Source organism: Crocodylus siamensis, chromosome 3 (assembly GCF_052110815.1).
Source record: "Crocodylus siamensis isolate JL-2025a chromosome 3, ASM5211081v1, whole genome shotgun sequence".
NCBI lineage: Eukaryota > Metazoa > Chordata > Crocodylia > Crocodylidae > Crocodylus > Crocodylus siamensis.
In genome coordinates, this window is record NC_143397.1 from 143,845,516 (window position 1) to 143,870,392 (window position 24,877).

The 24,877-nt window shown below is 43.3% G+C and overlaps 1 protein-coding gene across 2 annotated transcripts; it reads right to left on the reverse strand.

Moving 5' to 3' along the window:
• Positions 1–24,157, reverse strand: LOC149868943 (serpin B10-like). Of its 2 annotated transcripts, XM_090039402.1 has the most exons (9): positions 24,018–24,157; positions 11,487–11,625; positions 8,874–9,051; positions 7,852–7,965; positions 5,160–5,294; positions 4,727–4,844; positions 2,155–2,297; positions 1,571–1,738; positions 1–479 (listed from the first exon to the last, which is right to left on the reverse strand). In XM_090039402.1, exons 3-9 carry the CDS (start codon positions 9,039–9,041, stop codon positions 75–77), a joined length of 1,251 nt encoding a protein of 416 aa, XP_089895528.1. In that variant the 5' UTR covers positions 9,042–9,051; positions 11,487–11,625; positions 24,018–24,157; the 3' UTR covers positions 1–74. The 2 variants fall into 2 exon arrangements, with proteins under 2 accessions (XP_089895528.1, XP_089895529.1); XM_090039403.1 differs by lacking the exon at positions 11,487–11,625.
• Positions 24,158–24,877: the final 720 nt, after the last annotated feature.

A 24,877-nucleotide genomic window follows, 5' to 3' on the forward strand; every position in this document is an offset into this window, starting at 1 on the left:
TTTGGAAACTTGAGATTAATTTATTTAAGCTACTTTGCTGTAAGATCCTGTTTTAATAATGGGTATCTGGGTTTCTAGGGAGAGCAGAACCTCCCAAAGAAGAGGATGCTCTTGGTTTTATTATGCCTGATGAAGAAGAGAAAAGGGTGATCTGCAACAAACTGAACAGTAGACATAAGGCTTCGTGCTATCATAGTAGCTGAAGTGGCGATTGCTGCTTCAGTGCCTTCTTCATTGATCTCTACAAAGCACTTGTGAAAAACTTGTGACAAAACCAGCTCATTTCTCTCTGACATCCCTGTGAAGTCTGCTTTGCCCATGCTGAAGGCATTTGGCATCCCCATGCTGCTCAAAGTGGATTTGAGATTATATCCCTCTTCCATCTTGAACCTGGGCAGAAACACTTCCACTTCAGTTTCTTCCATCATTTTGGGGTTGGTCCATTCAGCTAACTTCTCATAAGTCAAGTCTCTTTCAAGCTACGGTAAGTGAATAAAAGGAAAATCACACAATGAAAAACCTAGTATTAGTGCTTTATCAAACTCTATAGAAAAATTGCCAATGGTATTGTTTAGCATCTCTATAGTAGCTGTGCCAGCAGGGTGTGCCTTGCCTAGTGGACTATGGGAAGTACAAGCTGCTGTTGCGAGTTGCAGAAAGCATAGGTATGGGTGGTAGCAAAAGCCTTTTGTTACAGAGCTGATAATACTGTCCTGGAAGAAAGACAGGTTCTGCCTCCACATAGTTGCTGTAAGTGTAGAAGCTACTAACTACTTGTGTTCTCCTAGCAACACTGTAGTACAGACCTGGCCTAGGTTTGAAACTCACCTAGGTCACATCTATCTGTATTGGATTAGAAACTTCAGTAGATCCTGGCTTTCTGCCGAGGTTTCTAGTACTCTCTGGTTTTGATCAGCCAAGAGTCTGGAGCTTCTAGGACTGGATGATACCATGAAAGTTTTATGGAAATATAGCCACAGCTGGAAAAGGTGCAGCTTTGCTGCAAATTACATAAAGTTTTGGGGCCTACCCTCATTTGTTCCTGAACCAGTTCAGTTTGCACATTCTGAATATAAGAAAGCAGTTTGACTTAGCATCAGACTATAGCTGTTTGAACACTTAGGGCAGGGCTATCCAAATGGCAGCCTGCAAGCTGTGTGTAAACCACAAGGGGTTACATTGAGGTGCCTGGGCTATCACCCAGCTGCCATTTCCCCCCCACTGTCCCCCACATCGCTCTGGCTGCAACAACAGCCAAAGTCTGTAGGCTACCCCTCCTTGCTCCATCTGCTGCTTCCTGCCCTCAAGTGAGTCCTGCTCTTCAGGTCAGTCTGAGCCAGGGGTGGGGGAAGAGGGGATTGGGTCCATGTACAGGCAGCACTGGGGTGGGGAGTGCCTGTACTAGCATGTAGAGTGGCAGGAAGGAGCATCTGCATGGTGTGCTGCTATGGCCCATGCAACATGTGATCCCAGGGGATTTAGAAGTTGGACAGCTCTGATGGAGGAGATTAATATTAATTTTTATAAAGAAAAAATCTTTTTACTGTGATCAAGAGCTTATGTTCTTTACCATTTGCAGGCCAGTAGTGTCATCACTAATGTCTTTTGGTAGCAGAATGAACATGCTGAGATCACAGTTGACATATGGAAGTTCAAGGACATGGGTATGCAATGACTGTATGTAATTCCAGTTAAGTTTTCCTCTCTGATACATCATCTGCACTGGCTTTGTTGTAGTCTGTAGCAAGCAAAAGGACAAACATTACACGTGTGGTAACTGAAATTTTAAAGGATCAGGTTACAAATAATAACATTTTTTTTTTGCCTATGTTATTTATAAATGAAAATATCTAGAATTAGTTTTAATTGTACTGTTTATCAGGTTGTTTACATATTGTGCACTGAGAATAGATTACTACTGTTAACTGCTGGTTTCTGTGTCTTTCACATCTGGCTCTTGCAAGCTAACAATGTGAGAGGTTTTTTTTGGAGATGTAGAAGGGGACTGCTTATGGTTTAAATAACTTTTACACTGTGATCATTTAACATATCTAGAGCTGTCAACCTTGAAAGGAGTAAAAGAGCTTATTTCCCCCCACCACCACCACCACCACCCCCTTTGCACCAGCCATATTTTGCAGGGTATGCCCATACCTTGTTTATTCTGAAAGGTTGTTTTCTTGTAACACCATCCTTAAATTTCTTTGCCCAGCTTCCTTTGAAGTAAAGTGCATTTATCAGGACCAGCCGGGCAAGTGAATCAACAGAATCCTCAGGCAACAGATTCTGAATTTTGCCTACAGGAAGTAATGAGACATGTGTATTTATACAGCTTTTTCCTGTTTTGGCTATAAATAGACATTGGGAGAATATATTGTCTATGGTAAGCTCTTGTCTTAAGTGACTTCTCAACAGTATCCTCAAAAGTATGCATCAGGATTCTGTAATTCCCTAGAGTAACTTTTACTGTCCAAGGTGTTTCTTGCTAATAGGAACCCTAAGTGACAGAATATTAAAGCTACTTTTCTACCATAATAGTGTGAAAAATGACCTGAAGGAAAGAGGTAGATAAAGGAGGGTTTTAAAAAAAATGTCCATTGGCCTCAAAGAAAGGAAACTAACTTTCCTGATGACTTGAGGTAGATAAATCCTCACTCTAAAAGTTTAATTCAGATTAATTTTAAGTGGACTATACAGCATTAAACCCCTGTACATGTAAACAAACTCACAGATACAACAGTGAGTATGGGAGAGATGAGACAATGAAAGCATAAGGAGATAAAAAACCTAGGGTTTATTAAAATGACTCCAGAAACCCAAGCTGGAATAGAAATATCTTTACCTCTTTCTATTTTAAAGGAGATGTACATGCTAAAACAGTTTTCTGTCAACAGTTTTTCTTTTGCTTATACTCCAAGTGTATCAAGCTCATCTGGTCCCATGGGTCAGGTGAGCACTGCATGGCTTTCTGTGAGCCAGATCTAGAAGCACAGCAGGTATTGCTCATCCTTCTGCCAAGACAATACAGCTCTGTTCCAGACCTGGTCCATGGGGCTAGAAATTTGATGGTGGGATGAACTATGGCAATTAACACTGCTGTTTGTCACCCCACCACACTTTTGGATCTGTTGGCCAGATGGTATGGCTCAGAGGGTCGGATCCAGTCCATGAGTTGCCCTGGTCATACTCTATTAATATTAGTTACCACAGAAAATGAGCCCTGGCACTGGATACAGCCTGTCTGACTCGCAAAGAATCCCCCCCCCCCACCTAAACACCACCTAAACAAAAACTAACTACGAAAGACAATGAAGATACAGTGGGAGACGCACCTAAAGCCCTCCAGGTAAGGGAGCAACTGCCCTAGGTCTCACTTGCATCTGAGATGGAACAATTCATTTACATGGAAGATGGAGAACAGAAAGCCCGAAGCAAAGACCATGGTGAATTCTGGGATCAGGAAAGCAGGGGAGCACTGCATGATGGGGAATCTGTGCTCCAAATGCTAATCAACCCACATTTACACACCCAGCTTGGCATTTATCAGACCAATTCTAATCTGGATTTACAAAGCTCACTCGCTCTCTCTCTCGGCATACATTTCTGAACCTGAATTGTATTAGTTAAGCTTGAGCTAAGTTTCCCCAAATACTTAGTGAAACCAGGATAGTATTGTAATTGTTTGTTTTCCTTTGCATGTCTATTACTACTAGTACCGTTATATATTTCATATACTTGGCAATAAATAACTTTTATAGTTAAACTGGAAGTAACTGGGTATATTTTTCCTTCTCTACGTCTCCTTCCCCACTTGCTCTGCAGCAACCCTTCTTTTACCTAAGCCAAAGATCCCTGTGAAGCCCAGAAATCCTGTGGGGTCTGCTCATCAAGAAGCTAAAGACTGGGATGTGCTGAGTTCAAAACACATAAGGGAATCAGCTTGTACAGGCTGATTGACCCGTTTGGCTCAGATGTGCCCTAATGAACTGAATGCTGGCCCATGCAGGTGTCAGCTGGACACCCAGATGGATTCAGAAGTTTTCTGTTTACCTGTATGCTTGTCTGACTGCAGTTTATTGTTGCTCTGATGAACTGATTCTTGGCATATGAGGGTGTCAGCCTCTCCATGCTGATCAACCCAGCTGGGTCAGGTGTGTCACGTTAATCTCTGTGTGTTTGTGTGTATGACTGATTTGGTGACTGGAGGAACCCAGCCCCATTGAAACAGAGTCCTGCAAGATGGCCCCATTGGGGGTGAGGACTTGTAGAAGGGAGTTATACAGCTCCATATAAAAACACAAGCAGCACATTTGATAAAATTACAAAGACCCTAAACAACGTCCCTAATAAATGAGCACATCCCAAAGTAATGGGCAAATCTGGTAACACACCATTCTGAGGCATACTTGGCTATCTAAGTTTATACCCACCATTGTGGTAATGGTCTTCAGGAGCAGAAAGGTCAAACTGCTATCATACATATTAGTGTGACTGGAGGTTAATGGTCATTGTTTTTTTTTTCCCCCCTTTTGTGATGCAACAGAAATAACTTTTCTGACAAACAGATGGCAACCATTTTGTAACTTGATTCCAGTGAAGAATGTCACAGTGTGTGTGGTGTTTTTGTGTTTTGTGTTTTTTCTCTCTCCAGTCACAAATACTGAAGATGGAAGAATACCTGTGTTCCTCTTTGTAATATGTGTAAAAGGAACGTCCTTGGGCTCACCTTCAGTCTGGCATTCAACTTGGGCATTGATTTCTCTTCTGACTTCCTCTGCAGCTTCCACAAAATTTACAGCTTGTGGATCTGTGTTGTAATATTTCTTGACTGACTGTAAATATTCCTGTGAGGCAAGATGGATAAAGGTCTTACATGTATAATATTTTGCCGTACATATGGGCCAACAAAGAAAATAATTCAAATTATGATAGATTCTGCTATGCTCAAAGAAACAAGTGAACTGAGATACTGTACAGACCATAAAAGGTTTGTGAACTTGATATAAATTTCCACAAAAAGCCAGTAGGAAATAAATATTAAAAGAACAAAATAATCTGCAGCTGAAATTAGCATATTTATTAGACTGTCAATATACAATACAAGCAGTACTTATAAAAATTAAATGGTCTCTCTTAGTTGAAACAGATTCTGTACTTACTGTATTGAAAGGTGATGATTTTTCTCCATATAACTGGTTGACACTTCTAAGCAGGTAATTTTTAGTGGGTTTGTTGATTTCAAAGCTAAGTTCTTGAAATGCTGCATGGATATTACTTGATTTATCAAGATTAGTCTGGAAAGAAAAAGGAGAACTTCTGGTTGTTTACCTGTCACTTGGGACAAGTGATTCAATACTTCACATATGACACATTGCACATAGTCTTGATGGTGATAATTACAGGTAATATTGCATCATTTAAGCTATTCTTTGTCAGCTGTGTCTTAGGCATTTACCTTATTCTTGCCAACATGCTTAATGCATTATAGGAAAATCTCCATTTAGTGGATGAACATAGCCAGCAGGCAGCTAAGAGATGCAAAATCATTACTAACGGTTTGAATAGGGCTGAAATACATCTTGTAATTACACGCATCTACAGAAATTATACAAAGCAAAGCGGAGACGCATGGAAAGTAATAGCACAGCTTGTGCAATATGGTTGCAGGACTCTTAATATCCATGGAAACTTAATACTGAAAAATTCTTGCATTTAAAAGTTTGACCTTTAATACACAGACCTGTTGATTCCAGTATTGAAAACCCATCACTACCAATACTGTAAACTCGAAAGTTGCTTGTGCTAGTATACATGAAACATTGTGCATTAAAATTGCATGAACTGAAAATTAATCAGAGAACTAGTAGTTTTGGGCCCAGTATTAAAAGGCAGTAATGAACTATGGCAGTTGAGGCAAAAGTTTAGGTACTATACAGAAAGCTACTAGAGAAAATGAATGGCAGGATTGCACCCAAGTTAAAAGCTCCAGGGTGAAGGTACAACTTGGGCCCATGCTGTACTCCCCCATAAAATTATATTGGGTGCAAAGCAGTTGGAAGCTATTTGAAATTCCTTAACACTTCAGCCCAGCCACAGAGCTGCCACAGCTTTCAAATGCAGACATGTCACTGAATCTGACATGACCGCTGTTCAACTGCACATGGGGAACCTTAGAACTCAATACTGGGCTTGATGCTTTGTCACTATGGCAGGCTCCTCTAGGCAGAAAGTTAACAGTCCCTGCTCCACTAGCATAGCCTGTGGCTTGTGAAGGCAGTTAGAATAGTGAGTGCTGCTATCTTTGAAAGAGTATGGCTTTGGCTTGGTTTGTACTGATTCATCAGAACCCAAGTGTGTTCTTCTCTGTTAGGAGAGAATACATTTTAAAGCTGTTATGGGGACATGATATAGTAGCCCTTACTGATTCGGGGGCACATCTACATGAGATGCTAACACAGTGGTTTCTGCACATTTATTTAGTACTTGTATAATCAAGTACTAAATAAATGAGCAGTAACTGGAGTTACTGCACAGTAGCACTAGTTAACACCTCTTTAGTGATGCTATTGTGCAGTAGCTGAATAATACTGCACAGTAGCATGTTAGTACTGTGTGCTACTGTGCAGTATTATTCAACTACTGCACAGTTAGCATCTTGTGTAGATGTTCTGTGGGGAGCTGAAATTAGTTCTCCCTTGCACCAACAATGTTACTGAAATCAACGGTGAAATAACATTTCTGTTGGGCAATATTCCTTTAACATGTGGAAAGTATTTCATAAGTTAAGTGCTTTATTTGCTTTTCTACTCCCACAACAAGAATTTGATCTATGTCAGAATTTCAGCACTTCAGTATATCCATGAGCATTCTCATGTAGACGTGAACTAACCCTCCTTCTCTAAAATGTGTCAGGCAGCTTGTATAAACCAATATTCTTTTCATGTGGGATCATCCCTAATTGTTGTATGCATTATGTCTTCAGCAGGACAAAGCATACTCTCTTTTTTTTTTTTAATAATGAGCTATTTAATAAGCAGAAAGTAGTAAGCAAGAGAAAATCCACTAAAACTCTAAAGAGAGAAGGGAAGTCGGAGAAGCACAGGATGGTTATAGCTCTTCAGAGTCAGATGAGAAAACAGCATTATTTTTCAGTTTTTAAAAAAAGAGAAGTTTGTCTTAACGTTTGCAGTAAAGAAGGCAGTATTTACTGGAAACCTCTCAGAAGACTGTATGTAGATGCACCCAGTGACTGGATGTGCAATTAGCATGTAACAATAAGCTCTGGAACAGTTTGCACCATGGTTTATTGCTTCTGGATACAGCGTTTACATATACGCCTGAGACTGCAGTACATTGAGCTGGGACAGAGCAGCTCTGGCTGGCAAGGGACCCAGGGGTCAGCCTGCCCACCTGGGACTGCTCTGACCCAGATTTAATGTGCTGTGGAGGAGCTGGCTGCGGCACGAGGGTGCTCCAGTGCAGGGCTATTTAGGAGTCAGTATCTACACAGTAGCACCCTCGTGCCCCAGCCACCTCTATTACCATCCACACGTCCATTTTGCTGCATGTAACTACTCTGCTGTAGGACAGTACTTGTTCCAGACTGTGCTATCCTACAGCCGAGTGGTTTACAGTGGCTTAATAGCATTGCCATTAACAGTGACACTTTTTACTGTGGAGCTAATTAGGCTACTCCACAGTAAATGGCACAAGTAGGTATTCCCACTGTGAATATTTCATGCCAGCAAGACAAACTAAAGCAAATGCAAACGTGGAAGGAAGGGAAGCCTAGCAAAGACGTAAGCCTGCTTTATAGCTTGGAAACTATAGATATTTGTTTGGACATGGTACCTTCTGGAGGCTGATACACTGGTTTGTCAGAAGCTCTTCCATCTTGTAATAGGTTTGTGGTTTTGTAGTGGTAGTGGCCATTCCAACTCCTTGGACTTCGTTAAAGTGAAGCACCTACAATCAAAATTGCAAACAGAATAATTGCTGTGGCAGATGACTTGCTCTACATGTCAGATATTGTGATTATCTCATGGAACTAGGGGGCAGGAGACCTACACCTGGATTTTATTCTTGCCTCTGCCACTAGCCTGCTATATATTCCCAAACTCTGGTTCACCGCTTCTAATTTGTGAACCTAAGTGCTGTGACGCTGAAAATTCTCCTGATTAACCTGAATGTGCCTGACTTCCACAACAGAATCAAACAGCCCTAAAATAAGCACCCAGGCTCCAGTCTTCTGCAATACATGTGACACACACGGTTGCTAAAGAGGCATGTACTTTTGGCCTTCAGTACTTGCTCTGATTTGGAATGACTTCTTATGGCAATGTGTTGTGAATATGATCAGAGCTAAAGTTGAACAATGAAATAGAAGGAAAGTGGTAAGCAACATGCTGAGTTGGGAAGCCCCTACTCCTACCTCCTGGTGACAGTATTTCATTTTTGAGTTTTTACTTCTGGACCTTTAACTGATGCTCCTGCCTGATTTGACGTATTGGTCTCTGCCTCTGGTTCTCTTATTCGCATGCTGCAAACACCTATAGCTCTGCAAACACTATGCAGCAGAGCTAGACACAGTTTATTGAAAGGAAATGGTGTGAATTTGGTGAAAAGGGACCTTGCCTGGGCCTTTAGGGGCCAATTGGGAAACGGTCCCAGCCTGACATTTGGATTTTGGAGGAGACTAGTTATGTGCTGGAGGGAGAAGCGGGTCAGGAAAGGCAGATCTTTAAGCATAGTGACAGGGCAGTACACCTCAAAAGCCAGCACCTGGCTTGCTTTGTATGGTTCTGGCTAAGTTAGCTTTTTCTCTCCTTAAACAGTAGCAGCTCTTTCAGAGAGCTCCTGTAGTCCTGACTTACCTCTGCTATCTGAGCTGCCGTGCTACCTCTGGCGCCCAGGTACACCGTGGCCATAGTAGATGCAATACTCAAAGGGGAGAACAAGATGTTTCTGTTGGCTTGCATCTTACACTCCTGTTTGAAAAAGTCAAGAGCAAACCCAGTGTTTGCTATGCTCAAAGCTTCCATTATTCTGAATCTGCTTGAAAAGATAGGGAGGAAAAATACGTTAAGATGACAGGCTTGGGCAATGATTATGATAAGCTATTTCCTACTTGGTTTGAAAATGGCTGAGGCACAGCTACCCTGAAGGGCTAAATTTTATAGTACAGGCAGCTAAATAGTCATTTGGACCTTAGTAGCTGATGTTGGTTGAGGATTGCTTCTTTCCTTTGTACAGCTGTTGTTGTTGTGTATGTGGGTTGTTTTTTTGTTTTTTAAAATCCTTTAAAAATGTTTAAAAAAAAACTTTCCCTTTTAAACGATCATTGATACAGCACTATCTTTCTAAATATAGTTAACTTGATCTTTTTTGTGGCAAAGACTAATTGTGCCTTTCAAAGAAGTATTTTATATCTGAAAACTTCTGGGATTTGGGCGAATACATTTTGGTCTGTCAGCTCTCTATGGACTGTTCACTTCAACCAACTGTTTGTTGTTTGTTATTCAAGAAGTATGATTAGCCACTCTAATTTACACAGCATTTCTTTTTCTAGAGAGAATACCTTAATGTGTTTGTGAATATAGGTATTTGCATAAAGAACAACTCCTTCCTTATAAAAGGAGGGGGGAAAGGAAAATTCAATTACACTGAATTAAGTAAAATACACATAGCACAATTAATTTGTGGACTTCATTGTCAAAAGTTATTATGAAGTCATAAAGAGATTACTATGATTCAAAAGAGAATTAGTTGTGATTGTGGTGACTGAGAAAATTAGTTAACTTACCTAGAATAAAAATATTTTTATCATAGGTGATTTAATCAGATATTTTCAGGGTTAGGAAGAGGCTAGTGCAGGTTGTACTATGTCTAACCTATGTCTGCCTGCCTTTTCAACATTTGATATTGGCCTTTGTTAGACACCAGGTACCAGACCAGGTAAAAACAAAACAAAACCTATACGATCTTTCATGGTTTGTTATTTGTTCCTATTTGTGCAAATCCAAGCACTTCGGACATTTGTCTAAGAGTGAAAATAAACATGGTCAAACTAATCAACCCATCAGAATATGGGCAGATGATAATGAACCCTCTTTCTAGTCTTTTCAGGCTGTACTATGAACTAATATATGTCAAGTGCCTTGTACTGCAGTTTTCCCTCCTGAAAGCCTGTTCCTTCTGTGAAACCTTCTACCTGTAACAATCTGAAACACCGTCTGAACTCTGAAAGGTGTTTTTCTGATTAGTATTTACTTGTGTCACTAGATTTCCAGTTCTTTTTTTCATGGCAGGGTGCATCAGCCACCTGCAGAGAGTTAGGGATTAAGAGTATGGTTGGGGGTAGAAAGGTAAGAAAGGTTTATTGACTTAACAAAAACACAACTACACGTAATAACAAGACAAACACTGACAGACAAGAACAATTAGTGTCGGCAACTTAGCGACAGTTCCCTCTGATGTCTGATGTACAACAAGTTTCTCTTTCCGCAAAGTTCAGCGAAGTCCGACTTCCCTGATCAGCAGTCTCTGAGAGGTACTGGGAAGGACCCTGGAATTTAGTCTTTGGGCTCCTCAAGCTCCACAGATCCAGGCTAACAGCTAACTAACCCTTTTTACAGGGCTGTTATCTTCCTTCAGAATGATTATGATTTCCGGATATTCCAGCCAAGTCATAGCTTCTGAATGGTACTGATAAGATATAGCCAATCAGCTTCTTTTTACTTCAACTGTCCCTGTACTGACCAATATCAGTAGAAGCCTTGCTTTCCTTTGATAAGGTTAATTTTTAACTACACCACAGGGCCTTACTACTTCAAGGCTTTGTTAAATTCCTTAGGCCTTACTTTATACAAGCCCTTACTACATCTTAAAATTTAATTAGGCTTTTAGCAACAACATACAGCTTAATATCTAAACAAATACAGAAAAACACTTGATCTAATCTTCATAGAGCCTTCAGCAAGCACCTTTATCGCACAGACATAGTTTTCAGCTATCAGAGCAAGGCTTCTGTTGCGGGTTGTTTAACTGATAATGATAGAACTTTTATTTATATTTTCATTGCAAAGGAACCTGACATCCCAGGCCAAAATAAGGACCCAATGTGCTAGAAGCCACACAACTACAAAATAAAGACAAACTTCCAAATATCAGCAAAATAAAGAGAAACTTCAAAAGATCTGTGAAAGAACACTGTGACTTGAGAGTGTGTGTGTGTATCCATATCTGAGCCTGCATTACATTATACTGTCTGGAGTAAACCTTGACTATTTTTGACCTTGCTGTGGTTTTTCTTCTTTAAGAAATAAATAAACTTGAACCCTCACTTGACAGTATCCATCATACCGATGAAATACATTACTTCCTATTCAAATCCCCTCTGTCTATACTTACTGTACAGTTGCCAACACAGCAGTGCAAAAATAAAAATAAGAATGACAATAAATAATCTCTAGAAATATGTACAGTACCTTGTCTTTCTCAGTGATGAAGTCAAGCACTCACTGCATCTCTGAGGCTTACTACTGTTCACCCACGGAGCAAGCTGAATATATAGTGTGCCTTGCCAGTTCCATGGATAGATTACTCATAATGCTGTAATTTATTTTGCTGAAAGGGAAAATATCCTTGTGGAGGTGTTGAATCATCAAATGGAGGATGTCAGAGAATTGAGGGAACAAAATCATATAAAACTTTCACAGGATTGACTGCAGCGATAGTCCTGTGGATGAAGCTTATTGCTCCCAGGCATCACGTCTGCTCCTTAGTCACCCCAGGACCATGGCACATTGAGTCATGGCAGAGCAGCCCCGGCTGCTGGAGGGTTTGGGAGTCAGTCTGCCAGCCTGGGACTGCTTTGCTCCAGCTCAACAGGCTGTGGAGGGGCTGGCTGGGGCATGAGGATGCTTCATTGTGTGGCTAGTTGGGAGGCAGCCCCTATACTGAAGCACCCCTGTGCCCCAGCCACCCCTATCAGCATCTACACATTTGTTGCGGTGGAGTAAATAACTCTGCCATGGGATAGTACTTGTGTCTGGCAGTACTATTCTATGGTGGAGTTAATTAGTTTGCTCCGTCCTAATAGCGCCACACATGTAGGCAGTGCTGTTTTATGGTGGAGCTAATTGGTCAACTCCATAGTAAACATCTTGTGGAGATGCACCCCCTATGTCCTAACACTCCTTCTGAACTCCTGCTCAAGGTTCCTTTTTCTTCTGCATTCATGTCCTTCCTGCCACACTCCACAGTTAGGCAAGCAGATCTAAATGGAGAAGTTGGTTCTTTATCAGATTTGTAATCATGATTAATTTAACCTCTGCCCAAAGATGACCCAGTCAAGCACTCACTGCATCTCTGAGGCTTATTACTGTTCACCCATGGAGCAAGCTGCATGGATAGATTACTCATAATGCTGTAATTATTTTGCTGAAAGGGAAAATATCCTTGTGGAGGATGCTCACCTGCCACACCTTGATGTTAAACAAATAAAGAGAAGCTGAATGTTGAAACAACATTCTTTCAATGGGAGTATGTCCTCTTCACAGGGGTCTACCTCCCCTATACTCTGCCCTTGTCTCATCTGCTGGGTTGGACCTATGATTTACCAGGTGTGCCTGAGTCTCTACCAGTAGCTCACCCAGTCATTCAACACGTATTTAGCCCCTTGTGAATCATGAGTTTCTGGGGGCTCAATCAGTCCTAGTTTATGCCCCTTTCCACTCTTATGAATGCCTTCTATGCATGCTCTCAATCAAAAGGGCCCTTGTTTATGGCTGCTCACCATGAGAGTCAAGCACCAACTGTTTAACTCCTGTGTGCCCTTTTCAGGAGGGATTTTTCATCAATCAATTAGTTCCTATTTATGTCTTATCAGTTATGTATTTATTGCCCTACAGATTTATTGAATCTGCACCTTCCCTGGTGGTATCCTACCGACTAGCAGCACTATCACCAGCCCATCGGCTCCATCCATCAGCTACTCTTGAGAAGCCTCACAACTGCTCCCTATGTGAAGAGGCATTCCTCAGTGTCCCAATCCTGGCGCCAGTAGGTTAAGTGGTTGACTTCTCTTCACCAGTTCATTCCAACTACCTGAGGCTTGCCTCTGGGCTGGGACCCAGATTCACCATGCTCCTGGTCCTTTTCTGTGCCTCCTCACAGAAATGCACCTCTCTCCTCCAGGAGACCGTGCACTCCCCTCTCTGGGGGTTTATAGGCCTTAGTCCTCTTACTTTTCAATCTGTTGGGTTACTCGGGGTCCAGTCACATCCAGCTCCCCAGCCACATGATTGCCAGGAGCTGGGGTTTGCCAACACTTCTGGGTTCTCTCCCAGACAAGCTGGCTGGTGATGGCAGGAACCTGGCGTGGCTCCTGACTGGGTTGGGTAGGGACCCCATAGTTTCTTGGGTTCCACTTGTCCCTGGTATTGTGGCCGGCTCCCAGCGACATCTGGATGAGCCCTCTAGTAATTGTGGAAGCCCGGCATGGCTCCCAGGTGAGTGAAGCAGAGACCCCAGTTGTAGATGGGATACCTCTAGTAACAGGGGCTGGGAAGTGGCTCCCTGTTACATGCTCCCCATCTTTTGATGGTCTGTTGGGGTTACCTCGTATTTACTCTTTTACATCCCACATGATGCGTGCTTCACTCAGTGTTTGTCCATTCTCTCCATCTGGTGATTGTTGTTTTCACAGCTTCTTGTAACTTTCCCCCTTCCAGCATCTTCTTCCGCTACAGTAAAGGACTTGGCCAAATGTAAACCCTCTACCATAGTTTGGGGCTGGTGTCATTGGACCCATTTTTGAGTTCTCCTCCAGATAAGTGAGGCACTGCTCTAAACTGAATAGATCCAAAACTTCCATGATGGTCTTTCCCTGAGGTTGGATCCATCTTTACAACAGGTCCTTTAGTGTCTGAGCCAGTCTCTGCTCCTCTGGATTCTTCTTGGCCTGAACCCTCTGCTGCTGATGCTCTGGGGAGATCTCTAGTTGATATAGTATCATATTCCTTACTTCTGTGTAATCCATAGCTCCACCTTGGGCTAAGGCCTGGTAGGTAGGCTGGGCCAGACCTATCAACAGGGAGCCTGATTGGTTGGACCAACAAGTCCAAGCCCATTCAACTGCCAAGGCAGCTCTTTCAAAGGACTCCAGATAAGCTTCCAGATCATCTTCTGGCATCATCTTTGGAATTTTTATACTCTTGGTGGCTCAAAGAATTGCTGCCTGTTGAGCCTCTATTTTCTTGCTCAGGTCTTGCTGTCAGGTCAGCAGCATAATCTATGCCTCTGCTTCCTTGGTTTGTACTCGAATTAATTCTTCCATCTGTGTCTGTTGCCCCTGAAACAATTGCAACACCAGGCCATGCCCTTGTTACCAGTCCTGTGGGGCTCTCAGTTCTTGTGAAGTCTTGTGGAGCTTTTCCCCTGTGATTTAAATATAAAGTTCCTCCTGACACACAAGGCCTTCCTCTGCCTAGGGGTCAGACACAAGTTCAGCGAGTATGTGCACACTATTGTATTTCATAAAATGGTAACTGATTTTCAAAAACTGTTCCTGTTTCCAAACCTGTTATAAGAGAGCATCAGCCTATCTTTGGCAGCTATTATTGCATATCATTCACCCCCACCCATTGCTAACCTCAAATGTTGAAAATCCAGCAATATTTATTTACCAGGAGCTGAGTCAATGCAAGCTGAGTCAATGCAAGCTGTATTCAGGATGCAAAGCTCTGAGCTTTCTTTTATTACTTCCACAGAACTTAAGTGTGGGAGAAGTCCTACTGTATGTGATTGCTGTGTCAGTAGTTCTAGGTTACACTTTGGAAAGTTATACTCTTTTTTCTCTTGTGTGTGGTATCAGAAGTGTAAAATAAGTTGATTCAGTCATCTGGGTAAATCTACATATGCCATCTCTTGTGATTTCTGTGCTACAACCAGGATGTTTGGTCTATTGACCTGTAAATCTATTTGCCAGTACATGGCAAGTAGTCAAAGTGCACTGTATACACAGGTGTAGTATAAACCTTAATTAAAGGCTTGTGTAGTTGAGTAATATTTTAAAGCTGGTTTAAAAAAAAATCCTATTATCTTATGAAATTCACTTGACTAGAAGTTTATAGATGTTTCACAAAATTGCAACTGGCTGAAAGGAAAACGTATATTTAACCTGTGTCTTGGAATGAGAAATTAAATTTTAAAAACTATTTGAATATTTTCACAAGCTTAAGCCCTTAAAGGAAAACACGATAACAGTAGGAAATGATACTGGTGAGTCAGTTGTTGGGGTACTCTTAGCAACTAGTAAGTAAACACACCAGCATGTTGTAAGAAGGCACTGTATTATTAGAAGCACTGTCTTTTCGGAAGGAGGGAAATGAGGGGGTTCATGGTGTGGTCATGTTTCCATTACACTTAGAGCAGATCTAATGTTAACAAGCTCAATGCCATGATAAAATTTCCATCTGAGTAACTGCATTCTGTGTACTTCATCCTACTGCAATTAAATTACATTCAGTAGTCTTGTCCCTCCTTTTCTAAACTGGATAGTATTACCCTGTAGGCCTGTGCGAAGCAGCTAGTATTTGCTTCAGATTTGGATTTGGCTGATTCGGGGGACAGTGACTTATATTGTGGATTTTAGTTAGAGGTAAAGAACAAGTCATGCTTCTTTCTGTCTGAGCACTTTTTTGTGGGGTTTTGTTTGTCAATTGGAATCTTAAACTTTGACACTTATGTGGAGATTATTCTCTTTAGTGCTTCCCATTGCACTCAAAAATTACAAGGACTGTAAATGCTCAGAAAACCTTTTCAGAGACGCTAGGAAGACTGGGATATTATGAAATCTGAGACTGCTGTTCTGAACATATACCATGATGGTTCTCAAATCTGTGTCATCTGTCATCTTAAAATTTTATGTTGGGTTTCACACACTAACAATATTTATTGAAGTTGGACACTCAGACTTAGTTGGGGGGTAGGCAGAGAGGAGGAGGTGTGCGAGTGAAGGGAGTTTCTTGAGGTGTGCATACTGTTGAGTCTGCTCTGCTGGCTTGCTGAACTCACCCTTATTTTGGGAATATAATCATGGCATTCAAAGAAAGCTGTGACATTTTGTAGCTGTACCAGTCCTCCTTCTGTAAGACTGTACTGTATATGCTTGAACTACTCTGCACACTCCCATGTTATAACAACTTTAAGAAAGATAATTTTGTGTTTATAAGGAACTCACGGGGTGGTGTCTAGCCTTGAAAGGATGAGCTTTTAGACCTTTTAAAACTTTGGCAGAAAACTGATTTTGTTGTTGTTTTGTTTGTTTTCCATACATAGAACAGAAAAGATAGCTTCCTACCAATGTATCTGCAAGTGATTACCTATTTGGAGCTATCCACACTTACGTGTTCTCCTTACGTATGTTACTCTTTCATGCAGTGAGGCATTGCAGGGTGTGGTGATTCTTTTGTGCAAACATCACCAAGGCTTAGGGGTATTTTGTTTCACACTAGCAACTATGTAAGGTGTGGTGGAATTGGACAGGACCATTACACCACCTCATGCTTCACTGTTGCTTTTAGGTGACTTTATTCACAGAAATAACTGTTAGGTAGGATATAAGAACACTGACAATGACAATAAGACAGAAAAGGTTGTTGACTGCTGTTCTGAAGGATTCAATTTTGCACTTTTCCCCAGAAGTGCATTGTTTTCAAGCTATATCTAAGCAATACTAAATGAATTATTAATTGATATACACATACCTCTCTTAGGTTTTCATAAAAATGCAGTTTACCCAGCTATGTTTCAGACTCCAATTAACAGTCTTGACATTTTTCAGGTAACTTTTAATGCCAAAAGTAGGAGGGGCTGCTTGCATTTCTCAGGAACAGCTCAGAGTAAGGCTAAAATGCACTGGGATTAATGACAGGCATGCTGGTCCTACATGTGTACTGAAATGTGACAGATACTCATCTGAACAGATCTTTCAAAGGTTATAACTTTGGTGCCAGCTGCCCTACCACTGAATCAGAAAGCTTTCTGCTTCTATAAGTGAGCAACATTCCTAATATGTGGGTACCTTGAGTTTCACTGTGTAATAAAGTGAAAAGCATGACTATCTAGTCAAAGAATGGGTATGAGAAGATGACCTACGTATGTGAGTTAAAGAGGGAGTGGAGGTTTATCACGTCTCAGCTGCCCTGTGGTAACTGTCTGTGTGTATATTCGTACCCCATGGAAAGAGCTAAACTATCACAGTTTAGATAGAAGTACACACCCACTTATATCAACTGTGGAGAAAATGACAATAAACCTCTCTTCCCTTTTTACCTCTTGGTCAGTTGTTTTCCTGTCCAGACCTTAAGAATAATCTGTCCAATATTCGGAGAATATGAAATAGATGCTGGTTATATATAAGGATATATATATAAGGATCAACTGAGGAGTAGGAAGCATGGGCAATTGACTTTTATTTTTTGCTTGTGGGGACAGGCCTCAGATGATGCCCCCCCCAGCAGCACAGGCAGGGCAGAGCCAAATAGCCGGTTGGGGGTGGATGCAGTCTGCGGTCTCAGGGCTCCCTGCCCTGTTGCCCTCCCCCTCCCAGGAGCCCTATACTGGCTGTGCCACCATGGCAAGGTACCCCCTGCCCACCCAGCAGCAGCAGGGGTACAATTCTGCACCACTGCCATTGCTGCTTCTGGGTGGACAGGGGGTGCGACGCCATGGTGGCATGGCTGGCACAGGGCTTCTTGGGAGAGGACAACAAGGTTGGGGACCCCTGAGCCCACAGTGGGCAGCTTGCATCCGCCCCCACCCCATGCACAAATCTGCAGGGCGTGTGCCTCCCCACTTCCCCCTCTCTGGGAGTATGTGCAGTGACAGGGAGCTGCCATCCGCCGAGCCACCTGTGGCTCTGTCCTGCTCCTGGATCCAGCCTTCGGCCTGCTATACTTTCCTGGTTGGGCAGCAGCCCTGGCCCCAGCCCCACTCCCACTCCCTCCCTCACTGTGGGTGCCTCAATCTGCCCCCCCCACCCCGACTTACCTGCAGGCAGCTGGGGGAGCTGCTCTTCATCGCTGCCTGGGGCTATATTCCTGGCCATATGCATGTGGTGCTCCCTGCCTCCCACCTCCTGCAACCCCTTCCAGGCTTGAACTTTACCACCCTGCATGACTCACCATTTCCTCTATTTTTGTGCCATGAATGGAAAACTCGGATCCCTGCATGATGCTGGGAATCCAGGACAAATGCTGTCATGGAGTCATGCAGCCCACGACTGGGACCTGATGTTCCCATTTTGGGACTGTCCTACTCAATTAGGGACAGATAGTCACCCGACCATCTTTCTGAGGGGGGCCAGAGGCCTCAGGCCCCCTCATACTCAGAGCCTATGGCAGAAAGAGGTCTTCTGGGGCCCTGCTGAGAAAACACTGGTTTTGTCTTGATGTTCCTTGAGGGCAAACACTTTTGCCTTTTAGAATAAACTGGATTTCATTAAACAGATGGATTTTCTTTTTCTTTTTGTAGTGGCAGGTTTTTGCTTTTTCCCCAAGAATTTCAGAGAGGGAAAATGCCCCCAGCCTACCAGCTGCTTTCACTTCAAAGCCTTTACTTTGTGTCAACCTCCTTCCAACTGTCTAGTGTACACCATGTTATATTTTCGCATTATCTTCCTAGAACAGAGTAATTGCATGTGGGGAGAGGGGCTTTCAATTTTGCTGACAAAAGTATGACAGGACCCAAGGACTGCTGGAGCTAGACAGATGTAGTAAGATACTGTATTTTAGCTGTGAGGGTAATTAGATGCTGAAAGACCTTACTGAGGGGAGCAAGGTAGATTTGCCATGACTTAGACAGTTAACTAATCTCCTCATTTAGACTCTAAAATGTGTTTTAATCCAGTTTTGGGGGCTAGATTTTATGGCCTGTATTTAAATGATCCTTTCTGGCTTTAGAATCTCTGAATTCTCACTATTTATGCTTTTTCTTTACGAGCTGCAGAGAGAACAGGATTCCTCCATTGCCCTCAACATCCCATTAATGCAGACCTATAAGAATTAAGACAACCATTCTAATCAACTTTTGTGCTTCGAGGATTCAGTTGGCTGCTTTCAAGAGTGAGAAGAGAAGGTATTAACCTGTTGTGTGATTGGCCAGAGATATTCTGACTTTTCTATCTTCTGAAGCATCTGGTATTGGTCACAGGTAAAGTTGAGACGTGTTGAGTGGAGCAGCGCTCCAAGGTTAGATTGAAGATCCTTTGAATTGGATGCAGGCTGGTGAGTCTTTTTTATTGTGTTTTGGTCAGTTTGACCATAATTTGGGATCAGTGAAGACATTTTCCCTTGGTCAGATTAGCAAGGACTTTGGGGGTTGTCTCCTTCCTCTGTAGCAAGGAGTGTGGATCAGCTGCTAGGCTCATCTAACTGTATCTTGCCTACTCAGTTCCCTGCTGTTGCGGGGGCCCAGGCATTAGACATACTTTGGTCTCTTCTGTTTTCAGTCTGTGGATCACAGCAGTTTAGTTTTTGGGGACTGAAATACCATAGCATAATCAGAGCAGGGTCCACTAACCCCTTTTACTTGGAGAATAGGAAGCCAGCATCAGAGTTGCAATTAAGTAGGCAGCTGAGCAAGGGTCAACTGCAGAGTAGTAAGCAGCCAGGGGAAGCTACAGACAGGAGTTAAAGTGCAGCGGGGGACTGCTGGAGTGCTAGCTGCAAGGGCATATGCAGAAAGGGGTCTAGGCAGAAAGAGGGAAATGACTGAAGCTGCTGTACCTGAGGCCAGCCTGCAGTAAATCAGAGGATGTTGAGTACTGGGTTGATTAGAAACCTCTGGACAAGGTGGAAGCCATGTGATTGGAAGAGGTGGAGCTCCAGCCTACTAAAAACCCATCTCCTGAGCTAAAGGAAGCAATTTGCTTTTGACCTCTGTTAAGGGCACAGGTCCTGCTAGTCTGGGCTGCAAGGGGGGGAATCCAGACAATGCAGGCACCTGTGGAAGCTGCAGAGAGTCATCAGCAAAAGGGTAGGAGTCTGCTGGGTCTCATAGAGATGTGGGGGGAGGGGTATGTTTGATCATTCTCTGGCATAGAGCTGGAAGACTGAGTTGTACCTACAGGTGAAGTGGAGGCTATGGGTGGGGTTCCTGGCAGGCAGTCACCACTGTCAAGGGTGGAGGTCAAGGCAGAAGCCTGCAAGAGTTCAGGACCTGTGGGTTGCACAGGCCGAAGCCAAGCCATGCAGGAGCAGTGAGTTCATTCCCCTACAAAGGACCTTGAGCTAGGGAGAACAGGGTCAGGGGGGTCCAGTGTAAAGAGGCAGGGCAAAAGAGGCCTGAGTGGGCTGATACTGACAGAAATGGACCAGGGCCCTGGGTGACTGGAAGCTAACACAGAGCCAGAGGGTCCAAAGGAAGGAGTGAGTGAGATCTGTGAGGCATAGGTATGGTTATGGGGAGAGCTGGAGGCCAAGTTTAATGCCCCCAAGGCAATGTGATGCCCTAAAGCTGTGATTCTCAACATTTTTTTTTTTTTTGCACCAGGACCCACTTGTAAACATCCATGGCCAGTCCTGATCTAGTGCCCCTTAGTCCTGACCCCCAGACCCTCTGTGTGAGGTGTGGGTGTGGCAAGTAGCCCCTTGCAAGCTGGAGTTCTGCCAGCCTGCAAGGGAAAAGCCACAGTTTCCCAAGCTTTTTTTTTTTTCCTTTAGAGTTTGTTTGTGACTCTTTCACACATTCTTGTGACCCATGGGTTGAGAAATGCTGCCCTAAGCCATGGATAGGGCTAGTAAGACCATGAGGGATGCCTGGAGGACAGGACAACTGCTAATGGTGTAGACTGGTTGTGGTGTCAGACTGTGAGCCCAGAGAGAGATGAACAGGGCCAGGCATCCAGCTTGGTCAGTTAGGAGCACTCCAGGCCTCAGAGGCTGCCTTCCAGTTTATATACATCAAGGTATGACAGTAAGAGTACACTGAGAGTCTGGAGGAGTAGCAGGATTAGGGTAGCCACTAGGAGATGCCACAATCATCCTTTGTTTATAATGCTACAGTAATCCATGGGCAGATCCAGAATTTGGTAAATGGGGATGTGGCACACTACCTCTTAGACAATGAAAATGTGGGAGCAAAGTATGCCTGGAGCCCCTGGGCCAGTGGAGAACACCTTGGTGCCAGGTAGAGAGTCAGGTATATGAAAGGGGTGGAGCCTGCCTGCTACCACCACTGTCCCTGGCTGCCTTAGCGGGGGTGGGGAGAGGGAGACAGAGCAGTAGTGAGCAGACTCTTCTTTTCAGCAACTGCTTCTGGCCAGTGGGAGACAGTTGCTGGAAAAAGAAACCCACTTGCCCTGGGTGACTGGTGCCTCCTGAGTCGGGGGGGGGGACACCTGCAGAAGCCACCGTTGGCCAGTAGGGATGGGGCTGGTGAGCACCCACAGAAGCTGCCAGCAGTGGGGGATGGCTCTGCCAGGGGGAGCATGTGCCTCCGCCCATGCCCCTTCTACCAGTCACCTATGCCACTTGCTACCACAGCTGTCTCTAGCTGAGCCTGGCACTGTGTGCAGCTGCAGCTTGTTGGTGGAATGGGGCAGGAGCAGCTTAGTGGCTTCCCCTGTGCTGCTCAGCCAGGAGCAGCAGTGGTGGTGGGAAGGGAGGTGCCTCTGCCCTTCTGCACCCCCTCTTCCCCGCAGTTCCAGATCTGCCCCTTGTTTAATTCAAGTTGCTGAGCTCAGTAGGATGGAATTGAATGACTGGATACATAAGAGTATATGAAATCAAGCAACAAATTAGGCAGCATGACTGCATGCCCTCAGGCTTCTCTCTGGCTCTTCCTTCCAAGACGAAACATGAAATTCAATGTGTTGAGGTGTTTGGAAGTTTCAGTGTTTAAGCTGTCAGCATCAGTCTTCCCATGACTGTGCACTTTGAAATAGTTTCAGATTTAACAGAGATTCACAACTTGGAAGATAGCAGATAAGAATGCACAAAAAGGTTCGGTTCTAACTTTTGATTGACCAAGATGCAGAAAAATTAAGGCAAAATACCCAAAATATTTAGACACTGAAGAAGATATCCCCATAGTACCTTCCTATTTCTGTAAGATCCTGTTTGATAACAGCCAGTTACACTTCCTATGTAAATGCCAGAAAAGACAATCTTCAAGTTCAATCTGATGAGGAAGAGAAGAAGCAATTGGCTAAACTATATTATACCAAAAATCTTCTTCCCTTTTGAAATCTTCCCTGTGTAGACTGGAAGCATCTTTCACAAATGTATGCAGTGCTGAGTTGCTTGATCTCTTAACTGTGTTTCCCAGCTGGATTCTGTAGTGATACATCTCCAGTTTAACTTTCTTCACTACATCTCTGCTGGTCTAATTGGATAATTCACCCTAAGTCAACAGTCTTTGTTGCCAGTCAAAGACTGAAATTATAACCTGTTGAACTTCTTTCCTTTTAAAGTTCTTTGCCCTAATGGGAACACTTTCTAGAGCTGTTTTGAAAATTCACGAAAAATCATTAGGAAGTACCTTGCCAGTTTACGTGTGTGTGTATGTGTAAAATATATACATACACACATAAGGGGTCGGTTGGTTGATCTGTCTGTAATGCACTTGGGGGTGTGGCTCTAGCCAGTGCTGCGTCAGGAATGCCCATCAAGAATGATGGGCAGGGTATGGCTCCAGCATAGTGGGCCAGGTAGACATGGAGTGGTGGGGAGGGAGGGCGCACAGGGCCGGATGCCGGGGTGGGGTGTGGAGGGCCAGATGCAGAGTGGGGTGCAGGCCTGGATGCAGGGGTGGGGGGTGCGCCACCAGACATGGAGCAGCAGCAGCACTGAGTGGTGGTGGCAGCTGCCGTGTGCAAGTTTCCACCATCTCTGCTTCTGGGAGGCGGCGGCTGTGCAAGGTGATGGGTAGTGGCGCTCCATCCCTGCCTGCTTCCCCCCTCCCCATGTCATTCTTGATGGGCAATTCGCTAGTGCATATATAAAGTTCTTGTCCTTTTTCAGGAATGTAGTGTGTAAAATGTTGAATTAACAAGGGATTCATTTTTAATATAAAAAACGTGAACAGTTCTAAATATAAGTCCTGAAAAACTATAAGCGCTGGGAAAAATATCAAGATTAGGAATAACATCTAATGTACTATGTATATAGCCTTCTTCCTAAACTTGTTGTCTACTCTTATTTCAGAAGACCTGATGAAATTGTGTATGCTGAAATAGTGAAAAATTGGTTCAAACATGGTGTGTAGGTCCAAAGCTAAACTGGTATTTCACAAGCAGCCCCTGTCTCTGCAAGAGACAAAGATACAGTATGGTTTAAATGGAAGAGGATGATGTAGGTGAGAGAAACTAAGATTGTAGAGAATCAGGAATTTCTGACTGGAGTGTGAGGTATTTTTTTTTTGGTAGCAGCTCACAGAGAGAACTACTCCTAGTGATCAACTGTTTATTATATATAACTCTTTTCCAGGTACCAGCTACTAAGTCAGAATGCTAAAAGGACCTGGGGGAACTTCACCTTGATCTATATGCACCAGCTTGCACGATTTAGGGGTGGTCCTATTTCTGGTCCTGTAGTGGCATCCCAATGTAACTACCCAATCGAGATGTGTTATTGCAATTGCAAAGTTTGGGTGATGCAATCAACCCATTTTTAAAAAAAACAGCAAACCTAATTATCTAAAGAGCTAGACCCTGGTATCCCAGAAGTTGATGGCTGCAACAACAGGACAGAAACCCTAGCCCCACAAGGGAGCTAGGCTTGTCCCAAATCCTTGCAGTGTCAGGAATGAGCACCACAGCTGAAAGGGGTTTTCTCATTTTTGTAGAAAGTCCTAGGGATTAGGGTCATGACTCATGGGCCAAAGGGGAGGAACAAATGCGGATAAATAGATATTAATGGTATAACAACATATACTCGAGTGGTAAGTACCACTAGAACACATGCATTCAGCACCTAAAGTTTTTCCCCCTCCCCCTGCCTCTCGAGATGTACCTGAGAACCAGTCTTTATTCCAGAGTCACTGTGTACGGGTTTCCAAGTTGGGGGGGACGGTCCCACGTGTTCAGTTTGTAGCTCAGCTGTGCTGCTGTGTCTCTTCCCCCTCTGTCTTTTGTACCCTTTCCAGTCTTCCAGTTGGTTCCAGCTGACCTTGGAACCGTCTCCCCACCCCAGCCCTCTGGGAGTCAAAGTCCAATGTCACAGCCAGCAGGACTTCAGAGGGTTGCTTGTCACGTCTTATCACTTCCTCTTTCCCCTTCTGGAGGCTTTGGGGTCTGTAGTCCAGAATTGCAGCTCACAGGACTCCATAGAGTTACCCCCTTCTGTTACACATTCATATTATGTATCCAATTCACACAGTACATTAGTTTGTTTCCTTCGCTCGTGGTCTCAGAAATGAATTTGTTTCAAACACGTCTTCATACAGACTGCCTGCATACAGACTGCCTGCTTTCCAGTTCAGACAACTTCGCCATTTTTGAGAGGATAAGTATCTATCTGAGGCTAAGAGGGTACAGCAGTTATTCACTTAATTTTTCTTGGAAACAATATTTCTCTCACTCATCCTGTCTCACATAAGACAGACTCCTTACTTGGAGAGTGTTTTATTATAATGTTAATGATACTTCACTGATGCAATTCCTATTCCCAGGAAAACTTAAATTTCTGATGAAAGGAAATGCATAGTGTCTGTTTTGTTTGGCTGGCTTTATTAACAACTTCTTTTGAAAGGTCAAGATGAAATCCTGTGTTCAGATACCCTGAAGATGTTGTCAGCTTTTGATCTAATTCTCTTTACCAGCTTCATTAATTCATAAAGTAATGGAATAATTTTCTCTTGTTGGTGCTGTCTC

Bases quoted from the DNA above. Each gene is read 5' to 3' on its own strand.
- LOC149868943 (XM_090039403.1), bottom strand. From the start codon at position 9,041: ATGGAAGCTTTGAGCATAGCAAACACTGGGTTTGCTCTTGACTTTTTC. The intron at 7,966-8,873 runs GTAAGTCAGGAC...TTTTGATTGTAG, and splicing joins CGGCAGCTCAGATAGCAGAG to GTGCTTCACTTTAACGAAGT. The intron at 4,845-5,159 runs GTAAGTACAGAA...CTTGCCTCACAG, and splicing joins AATCATCACCTTTCAATACA to GAATATTTACAGTCAGTCAA.